General features: G+C 42.4%; 1 protein-coding gene across 3 annotated transcripts in view; it reads left to right on the top strand.

Annotated features, from left to right (window-relative positions):
- The window catches only part of LOC139411167 (F-box and leucine-rich repeat protein 17), a 303,569-nt gene that overhangs the window by 120,557 nt on the left and 158,994 nt on the right, over nt 1-24,018 (top strand). For all 3 annotated transcript variants that reach the window (XM_071157074.1, XM_071157075.1, XM_071157076.1), the window contains one exon: nt 16,563-16,693. In XM_071157074.1, coding sequence (XP_071013175.1) covers nt 16,563-16,693 — 131 coding nt within the window. The remainder of the gene's footprint in view (nt 1-16,562; nt 16,694-24,018) is intronic.

The following is a 24,018-nucleotide window of genomic DNA, read 5'->3' on the forward strand; positions in this document are numbered from 1 at the left end:
CAGTACAGAAACCCAGCCTAGAAACCCCAAACAGCAGGCAATGCAGGTGTAGAAGCACGGTGGCTAGGAAAAACTCCCTAGAAAGGGAAAAACCTAGGGAGGAACCAGGCTATGAGGGGTGGCCAGTCCTCTTCTGGCTGTGCCGGGTGGAGATTATAACAGAACATGGCCAAGATGTTCAAATGTTCATAGATGACCAGCAGGGTCAAATAATAATAATCACAGTGGTTGTCGAGGGTCCAACAGGTCAGCACCTCAGGAGTAAATGTCAGTTGGCTTTTCATAGCCCATCACCACCCCCAGCCACATCTAGCTTAGTGGATGGGTCACTATTAAGGTTGCAAAGGGTCGGAAATTTTCCATGGGACGTTAAGCCCGGGAATTTTGTTTAAATTAATCAAAACAGTTAGCTTATAACAGTGAACCTTTTTTGTGGGATACACATAAGGCAATTCTAGGTCTTGTAGCATATTTTGATGAAACTATCCCCAATTCAATGGAATTGCAACCCTTTGCATGCACAGTGCATTCTTCCATCATGTGCAGTGCACTCTTCCATCACATGTACAGTTGATTCTCAAGATCTTGCACACTAATGAGATGCTATTGAGCCCACACTACTACACTGTCTGAGCCTAGGACTACATGCTTTCTGGTAAGTTTTGATTACAATACTGGGTGGGGTGAATATACTTTATGACATACATTATTTTTTGTCAACTAGTAAATAGTAGCCTACAGCAAAAAGTGTTTAAATCATTTCTAACGTTAACAATTTCTGCTAGTTAGTTTTTGCTACCATGTGGGTTTTAGCTTGCTTGAGCCTGCTAACTGAGGAGTGTTAATTCACCTGTTTCCATACATGTTTCATTTTAAAACATTTATCTTACAAAGGAGTTGTATTTGGGTTTTTTTACTCATTTTTTTCCTAATCTTTACAGGAAAATGCAACGGGCACTATCTGATGTGTGGAGACATTTCACTGCAGCTTAATGTAGAATGAAAAGCTGTGTACATTTGCAAATACTGTGCCATATCATACACGAAGAATGCAACAAAGATGCAGAACCATCTGGCCAAGTGCACAAAGTTCCCTCAGCGCTCACAACAAGCAACCTCTGACAAAAGTCCCTCTACTTATATTCGAGGTGAAAATGATTAATCAGACATCTTATCGATAGCAACAGCTCATGGTCCTCCTGGAATCAGAAGTGTTTTTGACTCAATGGAGGAACGTAGTCAGATAAATGCTGATGAATGTCTTGCTCGAGCTGTGTATGCAACTGGTTCACCTCTGATGCTCACGGGCAATGTGTATTGAAGAGAATTCTGAATGTTCTTCGCCCAGCAAACAGCCCTCCAACCAGACATGCTTTAACTACTCATTTGCTGTATGCAGAGTTCAACAGAGTTCAAATGAAAGTCAAGAAAATCGTAGAGAAAGCAGACTGTATTGCAATCATCTCTGATGGGTGGTTGAATGGTCATGGGCATGGAATAATTAACTACATCATCTCTACCCCTCAACCAGTATTCTACAAGAGCACAGACAGAAGGGACAACAGACACACCGGTCTCTACATTGCAGATGAGCTGAAGGCAGTCATCAATGACCTTGAACCACAGAAGGTATTTGCATTGGTGAGAGACAATGCTGCAAACATTTATTTATTTTTTATTTCACCTTTATTTAACCAGGTAGGCCAGTTGAGAACAATTTCTCATTTACAACTGAACTGGCCAAGATAAAGCAAAGCAGTGTGAGAAAAACAACAGAGTTACACATGGAATAAACAAACATGCAGTCAATAACACAATAGAAAAGTATATATACAGTGTGTGCAAATGTAGTAAGATTAGGGAGGTAAGGCAATTAATAGGCCATAGTGGCGAAATAATTACAATTTAGCAATTAAACACTGGAGTGATAAATGAGCAGAAGATGAATGTGCAAGTAGAGATACTGGGGTGCAAAGTAGCAACAAATAAATAACAATATGGGTATGAGGTAGTTGGGTGGGCTATTTACAGATGGGCTGTGTACAGGTGCAATGATCGGTAATCTGCTCTGACAGCTGATGCTTAAAGTTAGTGAGGGAGATATGACTCCAGCTTCAGTAATTGAAAGCTGCTTGGTCTAAAGTGGAGGAGTCCTACCCTCACATCACACCCATTGGCTGTGCTACTACTAATGCATTGAATCTGCTCCTCAAGGACATCATGGCACTGAAAACAATGGATACACTACAAGAGAGCCAAGGAAATTTTTAGGTATGTGAAGGGTCATCAAGATATAGCAGCAATCTACCTCACCAATCAAAGTGAGAAGAATAAGAGCACCATGTTGAAGTTGCCCAGCAACACCCGTTGGGGTGGTGTTGTCACCATGTTTGGCAGTCTCCTGAAGGGGAAGGAGTCTCTCCTAGAAATGGCAATCACAATCTGCCGATATGGACAGCCCCATCAAGAGGATCCTCCTGAATGATGTATTTTGAGAGAGAGTGGTAAGCAGCCTGAAACTCCTGAAACCTATAGCAGTAGCCATTGCACAGATTGAGGGAGACAATGCCATCCTGTCTGATGTTCAGACTCTGCTTGCAAATGTAAGAGAAGAAATCTGAGAAACTGCAGTTCTGAAATGTATCAAAAAGCATGAAGACTTCTGCCTGAAAACCATACACGCCGCTGCGTACATGTTGTGTGTATGATGGCAAGAGCATCCTGTCTGTTGCAGAGATCAACAAGGTATATGGTGTCATAACTACCGTGTCTTGCCACCATGGCCTGGATGAGGGCAATGTTCTTGGCAGTCTGGCGAAGTACTTCCAAGCAAGGGCTTTGGGATGGAGATGCAATATGGCAGTCGTGCCAACATATCTCATCAGCCACCTGATGGAAGGGACTTTGTGAGTCTGAGGTTCTTTCTTCTGTTGCCTCCATCATCCTCCAAATCCCACCAACATCAGCTGCCTCAGAGCGCAACTGGTCCTTGTTTGGGAACACACACACCAAAGCAAGCAACAGGCTGACCAATACAAGGGTTGAAAAATTGGTGGCCATCCGGGCAAATTTGAGGCTTTTTGAGCCTGACAATGAGCCATCCTCAACAAGGTTGGAAAGTAACAGTGAAGATGAGGCTTCAGAGTCTGATGTTCAAGAGGTGGACATTGAGGAGGTCCAGGGAGAAGACATGGAAGCCTGAGAGGAAGACAACCAAAGCTTTAGTTTCTAGACTATCATTTTATGTTGAAAACGTTTTTTGGGAGATGCGGTGGATCATTGGGGATCATTCAATATTCCCTTCTGTTGTTCAGTGAAATCATCCCATGTGAAGAGTCAACTCATTTAGTTAATGCTCAATTCATAACTAAATTGTTTTTTTATTTCTATTGGAAGGATTTAATCATTTGCAATTATGTCTACTTATGATAAGTTGAAAGGTTTCTATTTCTGTCTCCAAATGATATGCTAAATATATCCAATTCAAAAAACATCTACATTTAAATGGTATTAATATTAATTTGCATACATTCCCGTTAAAACCATATATTCCCTTTTATTCCCACTGAAAGTTTCCACCTCTAAATATTCCCCAAAATGTGCAACACTAGTCACTATTGTCTAGACATGCACACATGTTCATGAAGTACAATAGATGGCAGCAATCACCCCCAGACATACAGTGGGGCAAAAAAGTATTTAGTCAGCCACCAATTGTGCAAGTTCTCCCACTTAAAAATATGAGAGAGGCCCGTAATTTTCATAATAGGTACACTTCAACTATGACAGACAAAATTATACCCTTTGTTGTCATTGCCAACAAAGGGTATATAACAAAGTATTGAGATACATTTTTGTTATTGACCAAATACTTATTTTCCACCATCATTTGCAAATAAATTCATTAAAAATCCTACAATGTGATTTGTTTTTCTCATTTTGTCTGTCATAGTTGAAGTGTACCGAGGATGAAATTTATAGGCCTCTCTCATCTTTTTAAGTGGGAGAACTTGCACAATTGGTGGCTGACTAAATACTTTTTGCCCCACTGTATCTGGCTAACTTGATGGGTCATGTAATCATCTGGCGAAGTGGAGTCTTTTGTTTAGCTAGCTGGCTAAACAATGAGCTGGCATAATCCCAACTCGTACTGCTACTAATACAAACTGATTGTCATAGCTGTAGTATGAATCTGTAGGTAGCTAAAGCTAACCATCTAGGTTCAATGTTGACTAGCTAGCTAACAGTACGCTTTAACTTGCAATGAAAATTGAGAAACATTTAATATCTGAACGTACATGGACGAACGCTTCGCTGCAGTCCGTTTTGTTTGTAGCTACATCTTGTTTGGCCAGCGTTCTGTCAAGTCACACCGGTTCACACTGACCATGGCGTGTGCAGAAAGTAGCCCATCACCACTTTTTCTAACTGATCTGTCGATAGGGGAAAGGGGGTGTGGGATGCCTAGTCAGTTGTACAACTGAATACCTTCAACTGAAATTTGTCTTCCGCATTTAACCCAACCCCTCTGAGTCAGAGGGGTCTTTAGCGCCCAGAGAACAGTTGGTTAACTGCCTTGCTCAGGGGCAGTACGACACATTTTTACCTTGTCAGCTCGGGGATTCGATCCAGCAACCTGCAAAAAGTGCATTTGGATTAAAAAAAAGACATTCAAATACCTTTCCTGTGAATTAGTGACGTACGACATATGCCTAGCTTTGTTAAACGGGTCACAAATGTTTAAGATGTAAAATTTAGTTGTTGGATATCTATGTTTTTGATTTGATAATTTCCTTAATTCTGTCTTCAGAATTTTGCATTCTTTGTCAAACCAGCAATCCTTAAAAATGTACCTGTTTTTTTTGTTGCTGTTCTTTTAAATATATATATACTTGATTTCAAATGTAATCCTTCAATACAGTAAGGGTATGATAGTTTTTGGGGGGTTTCCAATAGTGGTAGAATTTCTTGACTTTTGATTGCTTTTTGGAATTCATCTGTGCTGTTTTTGGCCCATCTACAGTTAATGATATAGGAATGTTGTACAGCTTGCTGGGTTTTGTATATTTTTAATTTAAATTCTCAGTCCTCTTGAGGAACACAGTGATTTGACTGTGGTCAGACTGAGGGGTCAGGGGCATAGCTGCGGGAAGTAGTTTGGGGGCGCAATTCATATTTTTTTTGTCTAGTGCGTTTTGCCCGCGCTACAGATTGCTATATCGGTCTGCTAATACATGACTAGTAAAGGCTCAGTGCACTATTTTTGTGAAGATTATACATTTTTTATATATATTTTTACACCTTCAGCGATCCTACGTTTCGCAGCTATGGTAAGGGGTTTAAATGTGAATGTACTAAAAGATAAATAAATGGTCAGTCTCTGTGACCATATAATCAATTGTGCTACTGATCAAGAGATGAGCAATAGGTATGTCTTCCTAAAGCACATGTCAAAACATGCCAAATCCGACTTGTGACCAGTGGCGATTTAAGCATGTAAATCGTGGTGGATGGAATCCATGCCAGAAAAGCCACTATACAACACTAAACAATACATTAATTGCACTATAACGGTGACAAATGGTGCCCACAAACTGTTAGGGCCTACATAAAGCTGTCCCAACAGCAGAGCTTTCTTTTCAGCACCATGGAGTGAATCCTTAGCCAGGTGTCGCAGTGGTTCAGCTCATTTACTGACTTTAAATAAAATATAGCTGATTTGGTTGGCTGACAAATGTGGTTTCTACTGACAATTGAGATGTGCAAACTATGGCATGAGGGGACAACGAGTGGGTAAGAGGCAATCCGTAATTTCTATTAAGACAAATGAGCGAGCTAGGATGGACGTAGTCAATATAACTATTTGTTCAGCACTTTTGAAATATACAGCATCAAAATTATTATACATATTTTATTCAGCAGCATACAATACATTTTTGGCCTCGCCCTGTTGCGCTCATTGGAACAGGAAGGTGGTGTGGCGGTCCTTCGTGGGCAAATTTTGTCATCAAACTTTGTCATCAGTCTGGCATTCTCGGGATTTATGGTGCTTTCAAGACAACTGGAAACGGAATAAAATAAGGTCGAACCATGACATCAGTGATCTTCAGTTCAGAGCTCTAGAAAGAGGCCCAAATTTCCGACTTGGAATTTCGAGTTGGATGACCATTCAAAACGTATTTTCCCAGTTGTCTTGAACTCACTGAAGTCTGAGATTTTCCAGTTATGAGTTTCCAATTGTTTTGAACACAGCAGAAATCATGATGGATTGACATGACAGCATGGCCAATCTATTCAGTCTTTTCTGGCCCATCTTGTTGAATATTCATCCTTTTTAAGCTTGGAAAAGAGACCCTTAAACCCAGAGTTGGACCACACACTCACTCCACTGAATAACAGGCTAGTGATTGCTTTGCAACGCTTGCAGTTAGCCACTGATTCCTCCCCAAACCACTCATTGTTGGATTTGAGATTTCTAACTTGTTGTATAATGTTTATGTCCAATGGCCAATGAGCACCAATACGTTTTATCTATAATTTCTCGTCATTATGGCAAGATTGAAAAGGATTTGCCAGTAGATTGTCAACTTGATTCATGATGATGACTGCTTGCATGAGTGACAGAACACTTAGCCAATCACGGCGCAACTAGAGAACATTACTGGCCCCTACACTGTATTTTCCACTGGCTGCCCTGCCACCACAGAAAGCACTGAGCTAGGCTGAAACACCTGCATTTTGGAGCTGCATTACTCAAGAAAGGAAAAAAGTGCCACATTTGAAAGTGGCTTTATCCATAATAAAGCACTGCTCTACTTTCTTAACACTATCAACAAGGCAGGTCCTACAGGCCCTAGTTTTTTCGCACCTTGACTACTGTTCAGTTGTGTGGTCAAGTGCCACAAAAAGGGACTTAGGAAAATTGTAATTGGCTCAGAACACAGCAGCGCGGCTGGCCCTTGGATGTACACAGAGAGCTAATATTAATATTAGCATGTCAATCTCTCTTGGCCCAAAGTGGAGTAGAGATTGACTTTATCACTATTTATAAGAGGTTGAATGCACTGTCTGTTTGAACTACTGACGCATAGCTCGGACACCCATATATTGGGGTGGCAGGTAGCCTAGTGGTTAGAGCGTTGGACCAGTAACCGAAAGTTTGCAAGATCGAATCCCCGAGCTGACAAGGTAGAAATCTTTCATTCTGCCCCTGAACAAGGCAGTTAACCCACTGTTCCTAGGCCCGTCATTGAAAATAAGACTTTGTTCTTAACTGATTTGTCTAGTTAAATAAAGGTAAAATACCCCAAAGCCACAAGAGGTCTCTTCAAAGTCCCCGAGTCCAGAACAGACTACAATGAGCCACGACTACATGGAACTCAATTCCACATTAAGTAACTGATGCAAGCATTAAAGTTATATAAGAATACACCATATGGAACAGCGGGGACTGTGAAAGAACACAAACATAGGCGCATACACATGCATACACACACGATAACATGGATTTTGTACTGTGTATATAATGTGGTAGTATTGGAGTAGGGGTCTGGGTGCCCTTTTTTAAATAGTATCAACTGCCTTCATTTTCCTGGACTGCAGGAGAGTAGCTGCTGCTAATGGGGATCCATAATAAATTCAAATACAATCTCATTTATTATTTATATTTTTTATCCACTGTAAAAATAAATAAAAATTACTTAACAGGTAGGGCTTAAAACATTTGAGCAGTAGCCTTAGCCGGCTACTCAGCTAGGCCGACAATTGTTTTAGAATACAAAATACAGCAATGCTGCATTCAACCGGATAGGTGATCCATGCAAATTGAAAACATTTTTTACTTTGAAATGTTACATCAACCTAGCTGCGTTTTTTTTTTTTTGTCATTTCGAGTGAAATACTTTTTGATTAGGGTTGCAGTATATTATGCACATCTGAAAGCATAGCAGCTAAGGCTGGACCAATATTATTTTCCTCTTTTGTTTTAATATGTTAAAATGCTATATACAACATCCTATGTACATAAGTGGACTTTATAAAGGGACATTTTTTTCTAATAAACAATGGCCAGTTTGGGTCGAGGTTGTATGCATGAATTTTCTTATATATATATTTTTTAACAAACATAACAGAATGTCTGGCCCGCAAATTATTATAATTTTTTTTCAATATGGCCCATGCACTGATTTGAGTTTGACACCCTTGTCCCAAAGAGTCACCTCGTACCCTACCATTGACAATGTACAGACCCAGGCTTCAGCCGAGCTGCAGCAAAGTTTTTGCTGATGGTGGTGTCATAATTATTTCTGGGGGTGTCATATTCAAGTGATTAAATCAATTGTGGTCAATTCGCTACACTCACATTAACATCTGCTAACCACGTGTATGTGACAAATACATTTGATTTGATTATAAAGTTGTCGCTCTGTGTGCTTTTTGAACCGGGAAGAGTTAAGGTCACCACATACCGGCATATTATCTTGGGTTTGAAAATGGCATGTCTCTTAAGTGGAGGTCAGAGAATATGTCATCTGAATAGTAAGTAGACTCCGAGGGCAGTACATATATGGCACAGAGAAATACATGTCTCTGTGAGGGATTTTTATTTTCAACTAAATGTGATCGTTTCCCAATTTTAGGAATTTCTGATTTTCTCTCTACCCAGTCTAATATTTTACATTTGTGTTTGTGATTGTACAATGAGCTCTCCGTAATTACATGGACAGTGGGTAGCTACATCGGCTCTACGCCATGTTTCTGGCAATTATATGTCTCTTATTATTGATAACAATAAAATCAGGGTCTTTACCACTGAAGTATATAAACCCTGTATTGCTGATGCTATGTATTGGCCATTGGCTGCTTTGCGTGATGTAGTGTTGTTTGTGCTGTTGTCTGTGCACAATAATGTTTGTACCCTGTTTTGCGCCGCTACCATGTTGTCCTGCTGCCATGTTGTGTTGCTACCGCGCTGTGTTGTCATGTGTTGCTACCATGCTGTGTTGTCATGTGTTGCTACCATGCTGTGTTGTCATGTGTTGCGGCCATGCTATGTTGTTGTCTTAGGTCTCTCTTTATATATTGTTGTATTGTCTCTTGTCATGATGTATGTTTTGTCCTATATTTTTTATTTTTGTTCTATGAATCCCAGCCCCCGCCCCCGCAGGAGGCCTTTTGGTAGGCCGTCATTTCAAATAAGAATTTGTTCTTAACTGACTTGCCTTGTTAAATAAAGTTTAAATATATATTTTTTGAGAGGCTTTGAAGCCACTGGTCAGCCATATTAGCACTCCCCAGTAGGTGTAGTTCTCCATTGTAATGAGTGGAATTCTACAGTATTCAATTAAATGTTCAAAGACAAAATTACATGTATTTAATTTTTTTTTTTACAAAATTGTAGTGGGGACAGTAACATTGGTGATTTCAAAGAATTATACTTTAAGGATTAAAAAATGTATATATTTGTATGTTTAGATCACGTCATTTGGAAGAATGCAATTAGGTGTCTGTAATAGAACAGATGTAGCAAAAACGAATGTAGACATTTAATAAATGCGTTTCTATAGCTTCCAAAATCTTGGGAGTGCCAAGATGGAGGGACGGTGGATTCAACACAGTGCTCCCTATGAGTTATATGGTGTGTATATATAAATCATTGGTCTCTACTCTTCAGGCCAAATGCTGAAGAATTTGTTTAACCTTTATTTAACTAGGCAAGTAAGTTAAGAACAAATTCTTATTTCCAATGAAACACACACATGCTGAAGAATAGAGACCCTGGATATTCCAGCAACTGATATCGAAAGAACTCAAATTATTTTCAGTAAAAAGATTAACAAAACAAAACAGATCAAATAACTCTCTATCTCGCTCCCCTCCTCTGTCTCTCTAATCCTGTGTGTGCTGGTGTAGATAACAGCCTGTGGCCAGTGGTAGGGGGAGGGCAGTGAGAGGGCTGGACCAATAGAGGGTAATTTACTCTCCAACCCACTAATCTGAATGACCACATACATCCCAACCCGTCCACACACTCATCACATACAAACTTATACACCAACAGCTGAGAGAGAGAATGAGCGAGACAAGTGCAAGCGCGGGAGAGATTTGGCTTGATGCCAGAGGGATATCCCTGCCACAGCTCTCTGCTCTCCTGACTGAAACGGATAAGAAGAGCGAGGGAGGGAGAGAGAAAAGGAGAACAAATTCATATCATTATTCAGTATTATTATATCCTTGTTGTTAGGCATTTGACCCAGAAAGCTGACTAGTGTGGAATGACCTGTGCGATATTGTGTGTCTCTCTCATCTGATGTGCTGGTGTTTTTGAATGTGGACCAGCGACACCTCTCACTCACACCTCCACCCTGCCCCTTCACTCGTCCTCTCTCTCACCTTGGTAAACAAACAGAAGGTGTCCCGTCCTCTCACCATACAACACCTCTGGACAGAGAGCGTGCGAGACGGGAAACACTACACCTAGCATTGCTTTGCCCTTGGTCAACTCTTTAAGACAACTCTTGCTATAAGGACAACTGTTGCTCTGCCCATGCTGGTCATGGCTGTGTGCTCCTTGATTCCATAGTTGCCAGATTGACTTTTCTCTTACCAACAAACCTGTTTAGTTACTCCTCTTAGAAAGTGTGGCATGGCCACAACATTCAGCCTAAGTTATACACAGTCTTTGTGATGATTACTAGCCATGCCAGCTCTGTCAGTCCTAACCACCTTTGATCTTGTAGCCTGTAAGCTGGTTATGTGTCTATGCCAGGAGTAGACTGGGCCGGTCACACAGGTCTTGGACTAGAATCAATGACCTCATAGTCCAAGGTCCAGTATTCTAACCATGACATTCCCTTTCCATGTGGTATCGACTATGGTCCAGCTTCCTGTCTGGCACCTGACGCTACATAGTTGGTCATGGCACCGTGCACTGGCAACACATACACAAACTCAAATCTAAAGTTTCCGAAAACTCTCGCCCAGGTTTGTTTAAAGGTGAACCATTTTTACATTTTTATTTCATAAAATGTGACATTTTCTATTTGACCCCTGACCTGTGCTCTCATTTCCTGCTTTTGAGACATGTCTAATTATGGAGGAGGTAGGTGGGAGCCAACCTCACCAGCTGGTCCACAAAGACATGGAAAAGAGATTTGAACTGAAACTTACCACATGATACAGACTTACAGTAAAGGAATGGAGAGTTAAACAAAAAAAAAGATGGTAACATAATAATTGAGACTAACGGAACTGAATTAAAGGCTAGATACATCAGTTATTCATTCTGGTTAGAAATTCACCATATGATGAAATTCCAAGTCTCCCTGGGAGCCTATGACAGGCCATGCAGAGGTTCAGTCTGGGTAGTTGGATCCTTTTTATATCACGTTAAACCTCATAATGTGATGCTCTAGCGTTTCCTAGTCTCCATGCTCTGTGGTAACTGTTTGGTTTGTTATGACTAGCTTCACAAGGAGTCTGCACAGACATGTGTATTCCCCAAAATATTCTCACCAAAATTATTCAAAATAAATAGTATCTATGTAATTTTTATATATATATATATATATATATATATATATATATATATATATATATATTGTTTTATATATAACTTTTGACTGGTACTATATATACTATAACTTTTTTGTTTTACTCAGTTCATTCAATCTTTTTTTTCTATATATATATATAGAGAGAGATATATATAAAATAAAAAAAGATTGAATGAACTGAGTAAAAAAAGATGTATATAATATATATATATATACAGTACCAGTCAAAAGTTTGGACACCAGGTTTTTTCTCTATTTTGACTATTTTCTACATTGTAGAATAATTGGGAAGACATCAAAATTTGGGGCTTCTGAGTGGCGCAGCGGTCTAAGGCACTACATGTCAGTGCTAGAGGCGTCACTACGGACCCTGCTTCGATTCCAAGCTGTATCACAACTGGCCGTGATTGGGAGTCCCATAGGGTGGTGCACAATTGGTCCAGCGTCAGCTGGGGTAGGCCGTCATTGTAAATAATAATTTGTTCTTAACTTACTTAAATAAGGTTAAATAAATACTAATTAAATGACACATGGAATCATGCAGAAATCAAAAAAGTGTTTAGACAAATCAAAATATATTTAATATTTCAGATTCTTAAAATTAGCCACCCTTTTCCTTGATGACAGCTTTACACACTCTTTGCATTCTCTCAACCAGCTTCATGAGGTAGTCACCTGGAATGAATTTACATTAACAGGTGTGCCTTGTGAAAAGTTAATTTGTGGAAATAATTTCCTCCTTCATATGTTTGAGCCTATCAGTTGTGTTGTGACAAGGTAGGGGTGGTATACAGAAGAGAGCCCTATTTGGTAAAAGACCAAGTCCATATTATGGCAAGAACAGCTCAAATAAGTAAAGAGAAACGAAAGTCCATTGTTACTTTAAGACATGAAGGTTGTTCAATCCGGATAATGTCAAGAACTTTGAAAGTTTCTTCAAGTACAGTCGCAAAAACCATCAAGCGCTACGATGACACTGGCTCTCATGAGGACCACCACAGGAAAGGAAGACCCAGAGTTACCACTGCTGCAGAGGATATGTTCATTAGAGTTACCAGCCTCAGAAATTGCAGCCCAAATAAATGCTTCACTGAGTTCAAGTAACGCAAACATCTCAACATCAACTGTTCAGAGGAGACTGCGTGAAACCACTAATAAATGACACCAATGAGAAGAAGAGACTTGTTTGGGCCAAGAAGCACGAGCAATGGACATTAAACCGGTGGAAATCTGTTGTTTGGTCTGATGAGTCCAAATTTGAGATTTTTGGTTCCAACCGCCGTGTCTTTGTGAGACGCAGAGTAGGTGAATGGATGATCACCGCATGTGTGGTTCCCACCGTGAAGCATGGAGGAGGAGGTGTGGGGGTGCTTTGCTGGTGACACTTGGGGATTTATTTAGAATTCAAGGCACACTTAACCTGCATGGCTACCACAGCATTCTGCAGCGATACACCATCCAATCTGGTTTGCGCTTAGTGGGACTATCATTTGTTTTTCAACAGGACAATGACCCAACACACCTCCAGGCTACAATATGTAAGGGCTATTTGACCAAGAAGGAGAGTGATGGAGTGCTACATCAGATGACCTGGTCTCCACAATCAACTGACCTCAACCCAATTGAGATAGTTTGGGATGAGTTGAACCGCAGAGTAAAGGAAAAGCAGCCAACAAGTGCTCAGCATATGTGGGAACTCCTTCAAGACGGTTGGAAAATCATTCCAAGTGAAGCTGGTTGAGAGAATGCGAAGAGTGTGGAAAGCTGTCATCAAGGCAAAGGGTGGCTATTTGAAATATTTGTTTAACAATTCTACAATGTAGAAAATAGTAAAAATAAAGAAAAACATTTGAATGAATAGGTGTGTCCAAACTTTTGACTGGTACTGTGTGTGTGTGTATATATATATATATTATTATTTTTGTCACATACATCAGATGGGTGCAGTGAAATGTGGTGTTTTGCAGGTTCAGCCATAATAGTACGGCACTTGGAGCAAATTGGCGTTAAGTGCCTTGCTTAAGGACACAGCAACAGGTTTTTCACCTTGTCGGCTCTTGTATTCAAACCAGCCCCCTTTTGGTTACTGGCCTAACTACTAGGCTACCTGCTAGCATTTATTTATTCACTCTTTTTTTCTTACTGTAAATGTATTGATTAGTGAACAGACTTCCATGCTGTGTTAACCTCGAGCTCCGCTCTTCATCTCACACACTGGGTCAGAAAATACAGAATTTTTCCATTATTAAAATCATAAACCCGAAAAGCTCGTATTTTTTTCTCCATGGCAATAGTTCACTGGACCTTCGGTTGCCCAATGTGATTAATACAAAAGTGAGGAAAATCTGGCATGTGTGTGTAGGCTGAGCCCAGAGCAGCTGTGTTTCACAGGTTTGAGTGTTTTTATTAACACTGTGAATAATCAGACAACCCTTCCTGCCAACTCACAGGAGTGAAACTGCTACGGTAAAAAGCAGCGCCAATGAGGGAAAACATGCCAGAACACACACACACACACACACACACACACTCTCTCGCTCTCTGTGATCAGTGTAATGAATTAGTATCAACTCTGATCTTATAAGTGATTCATTATCCTGATGCATAAAGACCGAAAACTCTATTCATTATAATCTATCAACAGTGAGACAACAAATACTGTCACTCCTTTCAACGTGATGGATTTCACTCATTTGACCTTTATTTTCTTGACATACATTTTATTTCTCTATTTGAGGGATTTAGGGATATTTTTCGATCCGCATTCCAAAATGTAGAATTTTACCCTGTCGTGTTTTTTTGTTGAGTTTAACAAAGTTTCAGTCTCAGTCGTGACTGTGCTTCTCTCCTCATTTATGCAGACCTATGCTAATTCACTCGCATACAACCCAGCTGCACATCGGCCAATCAGAACTGAAGGTTTGTTGCCCTGGTTTCTCGTTGGATAATTCACATCAATGGCTGGGTTTCCACTGGCTGGCCAAGAAATTATATTTTGGCAAAGATAAGCATATTTGAAGACCGAATTCCACTTTTGAAGTTGTGCTTTAGTGTTGGCCCCAGATTAAATAGCCATACAACATGATGTGTGTGTCTGTGAGAGCGTGCAGGTGAGCCTTTGACTTTTGACATCACAAGAGAGAGGGTGTTAGACCGAGACCGTGAGTGAGAGGTTTGTCTTACATGCATTTCTGCATTTTCTTTGTTTTGCCAACAACGCAGCCATATCTCCCCCCCCCCCACACACACACACACACACACACCAGCCATTCTATGAATAATTTAACCCTTCAATCCAAAGTCGACCACTGGGGAACTCTTTAGGATATGTATTTATCAGGTGAGCCTTGATAATGTTTCTAAAATATTATTTTGTATTGAGTTAAATTTTTACATATGGAATGCTTCAAATTATGTGCTGTTGGGACACCATATACATAATGAAAGATATGATATATCTTTCGGTATGCGTGTTTAGGGGGAACCTACTCGTTATGGCTGATCCCATGTCTGATCCTGAATCATATTGCCGGGTCTCTATCTCCCTCTGTCTCGCCTCTCCCTCTGCCTTTGTCTCTCCCTCTGTCTCTGCCTTTGTCTCTGTCTCGCCTCTGCCTTTGTCTTTGTCTCTGCCTTTGTCTCTGCCTTTGTCTCTCTCTGCCTTTGTCTCTCCCTCTGTCTCTGCCTTTGTCTCTGCCTCTGTCTCTGCCTCTGTCTCGCCTCTGTCTCTGCCTTTGTCTCTCCCTCTGTCTCTGCCTCTCTCTTTCTCTCTACTGATCTACAGTGGAGGATTATTCACGGGACTATCGCTACAAACAGATAAGTCTCACACCTTGATCCATCAGTGGGGAGGAGGTGTCTGTTATGTAGGGAGGAGGAGACAGTGAAGCATCTATTTCTCATCTTCCAGGCTGGTAGGGTTGTTTTCTGTCCTGGGTGGGTGGTGTACAGGCCTAGGGTAGGGGTTGACTGTGAAGCTATATGTTGGAGGGCCTAGGTATAGCGTAGACAGCAGGCAAAGGGACTGCCTAGTAAACTACCTGCTGGGGCAGGCAAAAATGGTGTGAAAGACCAGGAAAAATGAGATGTGGGGGGAGGAGGGTGTACGGACCCCAGAGCTGTGCTGCTTTGTAATCCGTTGTAGGGGTGTGGGGTGTTAGGGGGGGTTCTATGTGCAGTGGAAGAGGTGGGGGCTTGGTTCGCTCGCTCAGTAGAACATTTTTGTCCACCTCTGTCCATGTGACCCAACACTAAGCTCTATGCATTCTAATTATGACTGCGACAACGGTTCCTCCCTGTGCTGCCGACCCCGTGTGTGTAAAGCCACTGTGGACTCTACGGTTAATTGCATCATGGATTTACCAGGTCACATGGTCATGTCGGATGTTTTTCAGACTGCACGGCCTCTGACAAATAAAAACCAGACACCCTTTCTATTTCTGCGTGTGTCAAGTGAGAAGCAGATCCAGGGATTCTCCAGGCTGCCCTGCCCTTCTCCTTCCTCCTCCAGTCTGTCTTGACGAGAAGCCCACAGAGCAGGCAACGATACCTCCAATTGTAATACCTACTGGAAGCTTGTTTTGTGTGTAGCCATGACTGTGACATTTTACACCCTGCTTCTCCATTGTGTGTTTTAGAAATGGTATATGTTTTAATAATACTTATCATCCTGCCTTCCTGGTGTGTGTGTGTGTGTGTGTGCGTAGGCTTATCCCATCCTCCTTGCCGAGTGTGTATCAGAGAAAATATACCTGTGTTATTATTTCTTGTTGAGTTGGTAATCCTCTCGTAACTTTTGTTGTGCTGAAGGACTCGCGGTGCAAATCAAATGTTGTTTGTCACGTAAGTGCAGACTTTTACCGTGAATGCAGTTCAGGAGGAAAGAAATAGATCACACCCATATGTACACCCAGGTTTGGTCAGGTGATTGATTGAAGTGCTATGTATATTTAGGCAGAACGCGTGTGTGTGTCTCTACTGAACCTCTATCTCTGTCCTCTCACCTAGCTGCGTAACCTGAGCAGCCTGGACCTGCGGCACATCTCCGAGCTCAACAACGAGACCGTGATGGAGGTGGTCCGGAAGTGTAGGAACCTCAGCTCCCTCAACCTCTGTCTCAACTGGAGCATCAACGACAGGTACACACACACACATACACACACACACACACACACACACACACACACCTACATTTCAAACTAATGTTCTGTGAGTTTAGGGCTTGTGCGTGTGTGTGTGTGTGTGTGTGTTCCTGGAATCATAGCTATTTTCCTGTAGTGAAGGCAGCATATCGTCTTTACTCCTATATTATGAATGTGATGGTGTGTGAAATTGCTGTCGTGAGCTTTTCATCTCTTGGACTCTGGTTCTGTGTTGATGACAGTTTCTGTGTTGCACTGATGTGTTACTGTGTAGGGGGCTATTTGTCAATCGCTGGATATTGCTTCCTCTAACAGTACGCACCCGCTGAACATGTTAGGGGGCGATGAAACACCAGAACCCATTCATTTTCAATGGAGAGAAGTCAAGTGGGGTGGGGGGGGAACCATCGGGCAGTGTGAGTGTTGGGCGAGGGAGCGTTAACAGGGCGGGACCAACGAAACGGGGAAAGTTCAACTTGATGCAAATTGTCAGCGATATCACGGCGCAATTGACAGATCTGAAGCTCACTATAGTTTCCAGCCCCTACTGGATTGGCTGTTGATACTTAGCACTAGCTAGCCTGCTTGCTAACATCCACATAAGGACCGTATGTTACTTCTCTTGCGCTACAGGTATTGATATTTATTACACTAGTTTCTATAGTCAAGTCTCAGAGGCTGGAGGAGAGTAGAGGAGGTGGAAAAAAAGACTTGGAAACTCAACTCTGACATGGGATGGGATTTCTGTGTTATGACACATGCTTGATGCGTTGTGGGACTGAGTCAAGCCAGTTGTCTCTTTCCCAGTTCTAGACCAGGCGTGCACGCACATGCACATAGATTTTGTTCCATGGCATGTTTGACATTTTCTGTGATGGAACTACAAACGTTGCTCACCCTCAGGGGTGGGTGGGAGAGCGAGGGGGAGGGGGAGCGAGAGAGGGGGGGAAGGCGAGAGAGGGGGGGAAGGAGAGAGAGGGGGGGAAGGAGAGAGAGAGAGGGGGAAGGAGAGAGAGAGAGGGGGAAGGAAAGAGAGAGAGGGGGAAGGAGAGAGAGAGAGGGGGAAGGAGAGAGAGAGAGGGGGAAGGAGAGAGAGAGAGGGGGAAGGAAAGAGAGAGAGGGGGAAGGAGAGAGAGAGAGGGGGAAGGAGAGAGAGAGAGGGGGAAAGAGAGAGAGAGGGGGGAAAGAGAGAGAGAGAGAGAAGGAGGGAAGGAGATAGAGAGGGGGGAAGGAGAGAGAGAGGGGGGAAGGAGAGAGAGGGGGGAAGGAGAGAGAGAGAGGGGGGAAGGGTTGAGAGAGAGAGAGAGAGAGAGAGAGGGAGAGGGAGAGAGGAGAGAGGGAGAGGGGGGAGGGGAGAGGGGGGGGGAGAGAGAGAGAGAGAGAGAGAAGAGAGAGAGAGGGAAGGAGAGAGAGAGAGAGGGGGGGGGGGGAAGGAGAGAGGGAGAGGGGGAAGGAGAGAGAGAGGGGGAAGGAGAGCGAGAGAGTGGGTAGGAGAGAGAGACAGGGGGGTAGGAGAGAGAGAGATAGGGGGGGAAGGAGAGAGAGAGATAGGGGGGAAGGAGAGAGAGACATGGGGGGAGAGAAGGTTCTGGCAGCTTTTTCCTCATTGGCGCTTCCAATTCTCTGGAATGATTGACAGACTCAAATAACCCGCTGGCTGGATTCATGGATCACGTCCCAGAGGAGGGAAAAGGTGAAATAGGATTTTTCTTTTGGGAGGAAGTGGGAGTTACTGTAGAGAGAGAGAGAGAGGGAAAAACCAACCCTTTAGAGGCATGACTTTGGTGGCTTGAGTAAACCCTCTCTTGTTTTATTTATCTTTCTTTTTTTTAATATATTGATTTATATCTGCTTTATGTATTGATGTATGTCCCAGGCAGCAGCCTACCTGCCTTGAGGTATAGCAGGCTGCTTTTGGAGTGTTAACACACTATTGTATTTCCTATGCAGCCGAGATACAACGGCTGCAGCCTCCTCGGTTTCTCCGCTCCGTACCAGGTTATACATCGATGAACCTGCTGGCGATATGGTTGGACTTGGAAGGTTATGGGACTCTAGTATACTCCACCAATAAAAAAACATGACGTGTGCCAGATTACTCTGAGGGGGCCGCGAGACGTTACCGTTCTTCACCCCTTACACACACACACACACACACACCGGCCCTATGCCCTATAATGACATTAACTGGTGTTGGTGGAGCTGGGGGGCGAGGGGTGTGTACAGGATTATTGGTGCCTACGGCTGGGAGATGACGGAGAGAGTTAGGGGAGAGAAAATGAGAGACGCAAGGCAAGAGGGGAGAGTTTACCACCTTGATTTCCCCAGTTGCAAGGTGTATAAATCCTAGGCTGTATGACTCTATATCAGGCTGTATATCAGATGTACTGTATAACCTACTGGGCTCGATCTGCTGCTGAGTGCCCAAGGGCCCAGAGAGCAAATCAAATTGATAATCTGGTTTACTGTTATGAAATGTCACATATCTCAGAGAGGTGTGGGAGAGATTGTGTTAGGGGTGTCTGTTTGACAATGAGATTACATCCATGGGTGTGTTCCTCTCCTGGACAGGCCTAGTTTAGCATGTCAGAATGTAACGCTGCGGTGTAAGACAGAGGGAGACGGAGGGAGACTGAAAGGGAGACAGACACCCGGCAATATGATTCAGAATCAGACATGGGATCCGCCATAACGAGTTGGTTTCCCCTAAACACGCGAGCCGCACACATGCATGTACACAGTACACAGTACACCCGCACTCTACGAAAGCACTAGCAATCACCACTAGCAATCAGTCATCTAGCAGAAACAGTTTCCACCTGTGCCTCCCCTCTTCCACATCCCATCTCTTTACCATTTACCTCCCTGCTGCTAGATTACCACTGTGGTATTTGGGGGGCTTGACCTAGACGAGGTGTTTGTGTGTGGAGGTAAACAGGTGTAAAATGACCTCTTATTTCCTGGTGTAATTTCCCCCCGATGGGGACATCAGATAGATAGAACCCATGAGGTGTGTGTGTGTGTGTGTGTGTGTGTGTGTGTGTGTGTGTGTGTGTGTGTGTGTGTGTGTGTGTGTGTGCGCGCGCGCGCGTGTGCCCGTGCGTGTGTGTGCCCGTGCGTGATGAAATGAGGTGTCATCAAAAATACAGGACCCAAGGGGAGGTAAAATACCCTGGCAGTTTATTCCCCCCCACCCCCTCTAACACCTTCTCTCCACCTCTCAAACCATTGTGCCTTAACACTCGACCAATGGCTGTCTGACTGGGACAGTGGGAGGTCCTTATTTGCTATTCTTAATTTCCTGAAAATTGTAGAGCATTTCGTGTGATGACCCGAAGCATGTAAACACTGCATGTTGTTCTCACCATACCAGTAATGTTACACAAGAGAGGGAGAGAGATACGAGAAACAATGGGGATAGCAGTCAAAGACGTTGTGTTTGACATATTAAAAACATTACCTCAGTCCAAACCGTCTCCTCCTCTCGAGAATGGTGAAGAGTGGTCAGTAAAACTGCCTCACTATAGACACTTGGTACATCAGTATGTCTCAGCGTTAACCCTGCCTGTGTTCGGTTTTAAGGTTGTATTAGCCGTAGGTACAGGATACAGATGGTATACGCCGTCCAATGAAATGCTCAGCTGCAGGTTTCTTTCTCGGACACAATACAACAACGATACGAAGTCATGAAAGATAAGAACACGGACATAAAGTAAATAGCTCAGTAGAATAGAATAAACATTGAATTATAATACACGAAGGCAAGGTTTGTAGTCCAATATTTACACGCGTTTTGTGGGATTGCGGGGCAAGTGTTTAAATTGTGCAGTATTGTGCAGTAATAATAAGACTGGGAGCAGCAGTTGTGATGTGTGTTTAGCGTGAATATACAGGTAACTACCAACATAAAGTGCCTTAACAGGGCATTGGGCCACAACGAGCCTTAACAGCTCTAATGCACCTTGGCATAGATTCTACAAGTATCTAGGACTCTGTTGGAGGGATGCGACACCATTCTTTCACGCTAAATTCCATAATATTGTTGTTTTGTTGACAGTGACGGTGTCTCAAGGCGCTGCTCCAGAATCTCCCGTGAGTTTCAATTGGGTTGAGATCTGGGGACTGAGAAGGCCATGGCATATGGTTTTCATCAAGCCATTCAGTGACCACTCGTGCCCTGTGGTTGGGGGCATTGTCATCCTATGGGGGCATAGCCGTGGTAGCAAAAATAATGGCCTGCCCAGCATTTTTATATACGACCCTAAGCATGATGGGATGTTAATTGCTTCATGAATTATGTGTATAAGGTAGTGTGTACACCTATTACTATGGAATTATTAACGGGGTACCAGTCCAGTTATTGCACAAAATAGTACTCTAAACCCTGACTTATGGGTTATTTTAGTAATACCTCTACAAGACTATAATTACAATAATAGTATTCTAAGCCCTGACTTATGGGTTATTTTAGTAATACCTCTACAAGACTATAATTACAATAATAGTACTCTAAACCCTGACTTATGGGTTATTTTAGTAATACCTCTACAAGACTATAATTACAATAATAGTACTCTAAACCCTGACTTATGGGTTATTTTAGTAATACCTCTACAATACTATAATTACAATAATAGTACTCCAAACCCTGACTTATGGGTTATTTTAGTAATACCTCTACAAGACTATAATTACAATAATAGTAAAACATTGATTCATCTGAAGGTGGGAATTCTTTTGAGAATCAATTTGAGTACTTTACCAGTGCCGTGTCTTTGGCTATGCCGGATTAAGTGATATGACATGCTATTCTATAAAATCCTCTCTCTGTAATTAATATTACCTGATTGAGCTAATCACTAGAAAGTCGGGGCACCACAAAATAATATTTATAGAGCTGTTATCTCCCGAATAAACTCTTAGACCTAGTAATATTTTACATCAGTAGCAGTCAATATCAATCGACACCTTATTTCAGTCTCACCTGAAAGTGGTAAATTCTTGGTTATCTTCACGAACCCTGGCCAACAAGTTGAATCAGCAATACAAAATTGGGTTTAATGATTTATTTACTAAATACCTAACTAATCAGGTATTTAGGACTTAAGGGTTGGCCTGAAGAAGTAGAAGGACGCTGGAACGAGGCTGGGATGCTGTCGCATTTTGTTGGTCTTTTAGTTTGAGGAAGCTGTGTAGAGTTATTGTGTAACTCAGGTTCCAATAGGTTTTAACCTCATTTGCGTTCTGTTGGGTCGTCCCATCGTATTTGTACTTTTCTGCGGATTTTTGGTAATGGGTATGAAAGGCTGAACTTTAAGCCTACTAAACTCTTCCTTCTCTTGTCATGCAGAGCTGAGTACCCAGAAGTTAGGGCTCGGCATAGCAAGTCAAAATTCGGAGAAACATCTGTTTTAATAGAACCATGAACTGTCCTACCAGTGGTAGTTCTGAGAAGGTATACTTTCTCATCGTCTGAGATTTGTGGCAGTAAATGCAGAGAATGGTTGAGATTTTTGAAGTTTGACTTCATGTCAAGGATGTGACGGATCAAAAATGTTCAATGTCTTTCACAAGCTTTCTGGCTATGGTTGAGTGTGTGGAGTTTTGCCTGGGATGTTTCAGTAGGCCTAGGTGTCAATCACAGGAGGTTGGTGGCACCTTAATTGGGGAGAACAGGCTGGTGGTAATGACTGGAGCGGAATCAGTGGAACAGTATCAAATACATCAAACACATGGTTTATCCCCATATCCCCAATTTTGTGATATCCTATTGCGATCCAATTACGACCTTGTCCCAACAGGCTCAGGAGAGGCGAAGGGTCGAGTCATTAGTCCTCCGAAACATGTCCCGCAACATGTCTTAACACCCGCCCTCTTAACCCGGAACCCAGCCGCACCAATGTGTCGAAGGCAACAGTGTTTAACTGACGACAGAAGTCACCCTGCAGGTGCCCGGCCTGCCACAAGGAGTCGCTAGAGTGCAATGAGACAAGTAGAGCCCCCCCCCCCAGCCAAACCCTCCCCTAACCCAGACAACGCTGGGCCAATTGTGCACCACCCTATGGGACTCCCGGTCACGGCTGGTTGTGACACAGCCTGGGATCGAACCCGGGTCTGTAGTGACGCCTCAGGCAGTGCCTTAGAACGCTGCGTCACTCGGGAGGTGGGGCATTGCCTTTTGTTTTGAAAAGAAACATTCCCTTGTAACTTGGTCAATCCAAAGGGTTCTGCTCACAGTCTTTGCTTGGCCCTGATTTAGCTCATTCAACTTTTCTAGCTGATTAGAGACTTGGGACTTGTAGGTTAACAATTTAGTTTTTATTTGTTCCATTTCTGAACGCATGACTTGGGACTGTTCTTATGTGTCATTTTGTCATTGGCAAGTGTTGAACATAGCTGCTAGGTCAGTTAAATTAGCGGAATCTAATCTCACAGGCATAGCCTTATCGCCTTGTGAGTTTAACAATAGCTTGGATTTATGTTCCATTTGGGACCCCTGTAGCGTGAGAGAAGATAAGATCTCTGTGGTGTTATCCGGGGCCACATGGTGGGATACATTGCTGGTAGTCTCAGTCAGACTGTAAGAGGACTGGTTGAGAGTTTTGTCCTCAAATGATTTTATTGCTGCTGCGAGTAACACACACAGTTTAATTTCATTAGACATTTGGCGGTTTAACATCGAAGCGCCTAGTGCAATCATTAGCACGATGTTTATACCACCAGGGCCGATCAGGGCTCTGGTGGTATAAACAAAACAGTTGTTTGTTAGCCATTGCGATCAATGTCGGTCAGTTAATTCTGATGATCTGATATGCTCAAAAGTGCTGTTAAATAGTAAGTCTATTTGAGCGTGATATCCTAATCAACGTTATTCTACTCTATGTTCAATCCTATACTTTTATCAAATTACAACGTTAGATTGTATCCAATAGTTGTGTTGACATTTTGCGAAGACTTTTGAGAACGGTAGCACTCTTGTCACACTTTTAGTGGGTACAGAGGTGTCCGTTTCGGAGCATTTTTACGCCTCGTTGGAACAAACTCATGATGTCAAATTGTTCTAGCAAAGTAGCTCTAAGGTTCTCCTCGCACAGGGTGTCAGATAGTAAGATAGTGTGTACACTTATTAAATGGGCACCAGTTATTGGACAAAATGCTCTTCTAAGCCCTGACTTACGAATAAGAGTTATTTTAGTAATACCTCTATAAGACTACAGTTACAATAATAGGTATGACATTTTTGAACATCAATTGGAGTTCTTTACCAGAACAACAAGACAAAACCAATTGATTGTGCCACATGTAATAACACTCATCAGTTG

The sequence above is a fragment of the Oncorhynchus clarkii genome, chromosome 6 (genome assembly GCF_045791955.1).
Source record: "Oncorhynchus clarkii lewisi isolate Uvic-CL-2024 chromosome 6, UVic_Ocla_1.0, whole genome shotgun sequence".
NCBI classification, from domain to species: Eukaryota; Metazoa; Chordata; class Actinopteri; order Salmoniformes; family Salmonidae; genus Oncorhynchus; species Oncorhynchus clarkii.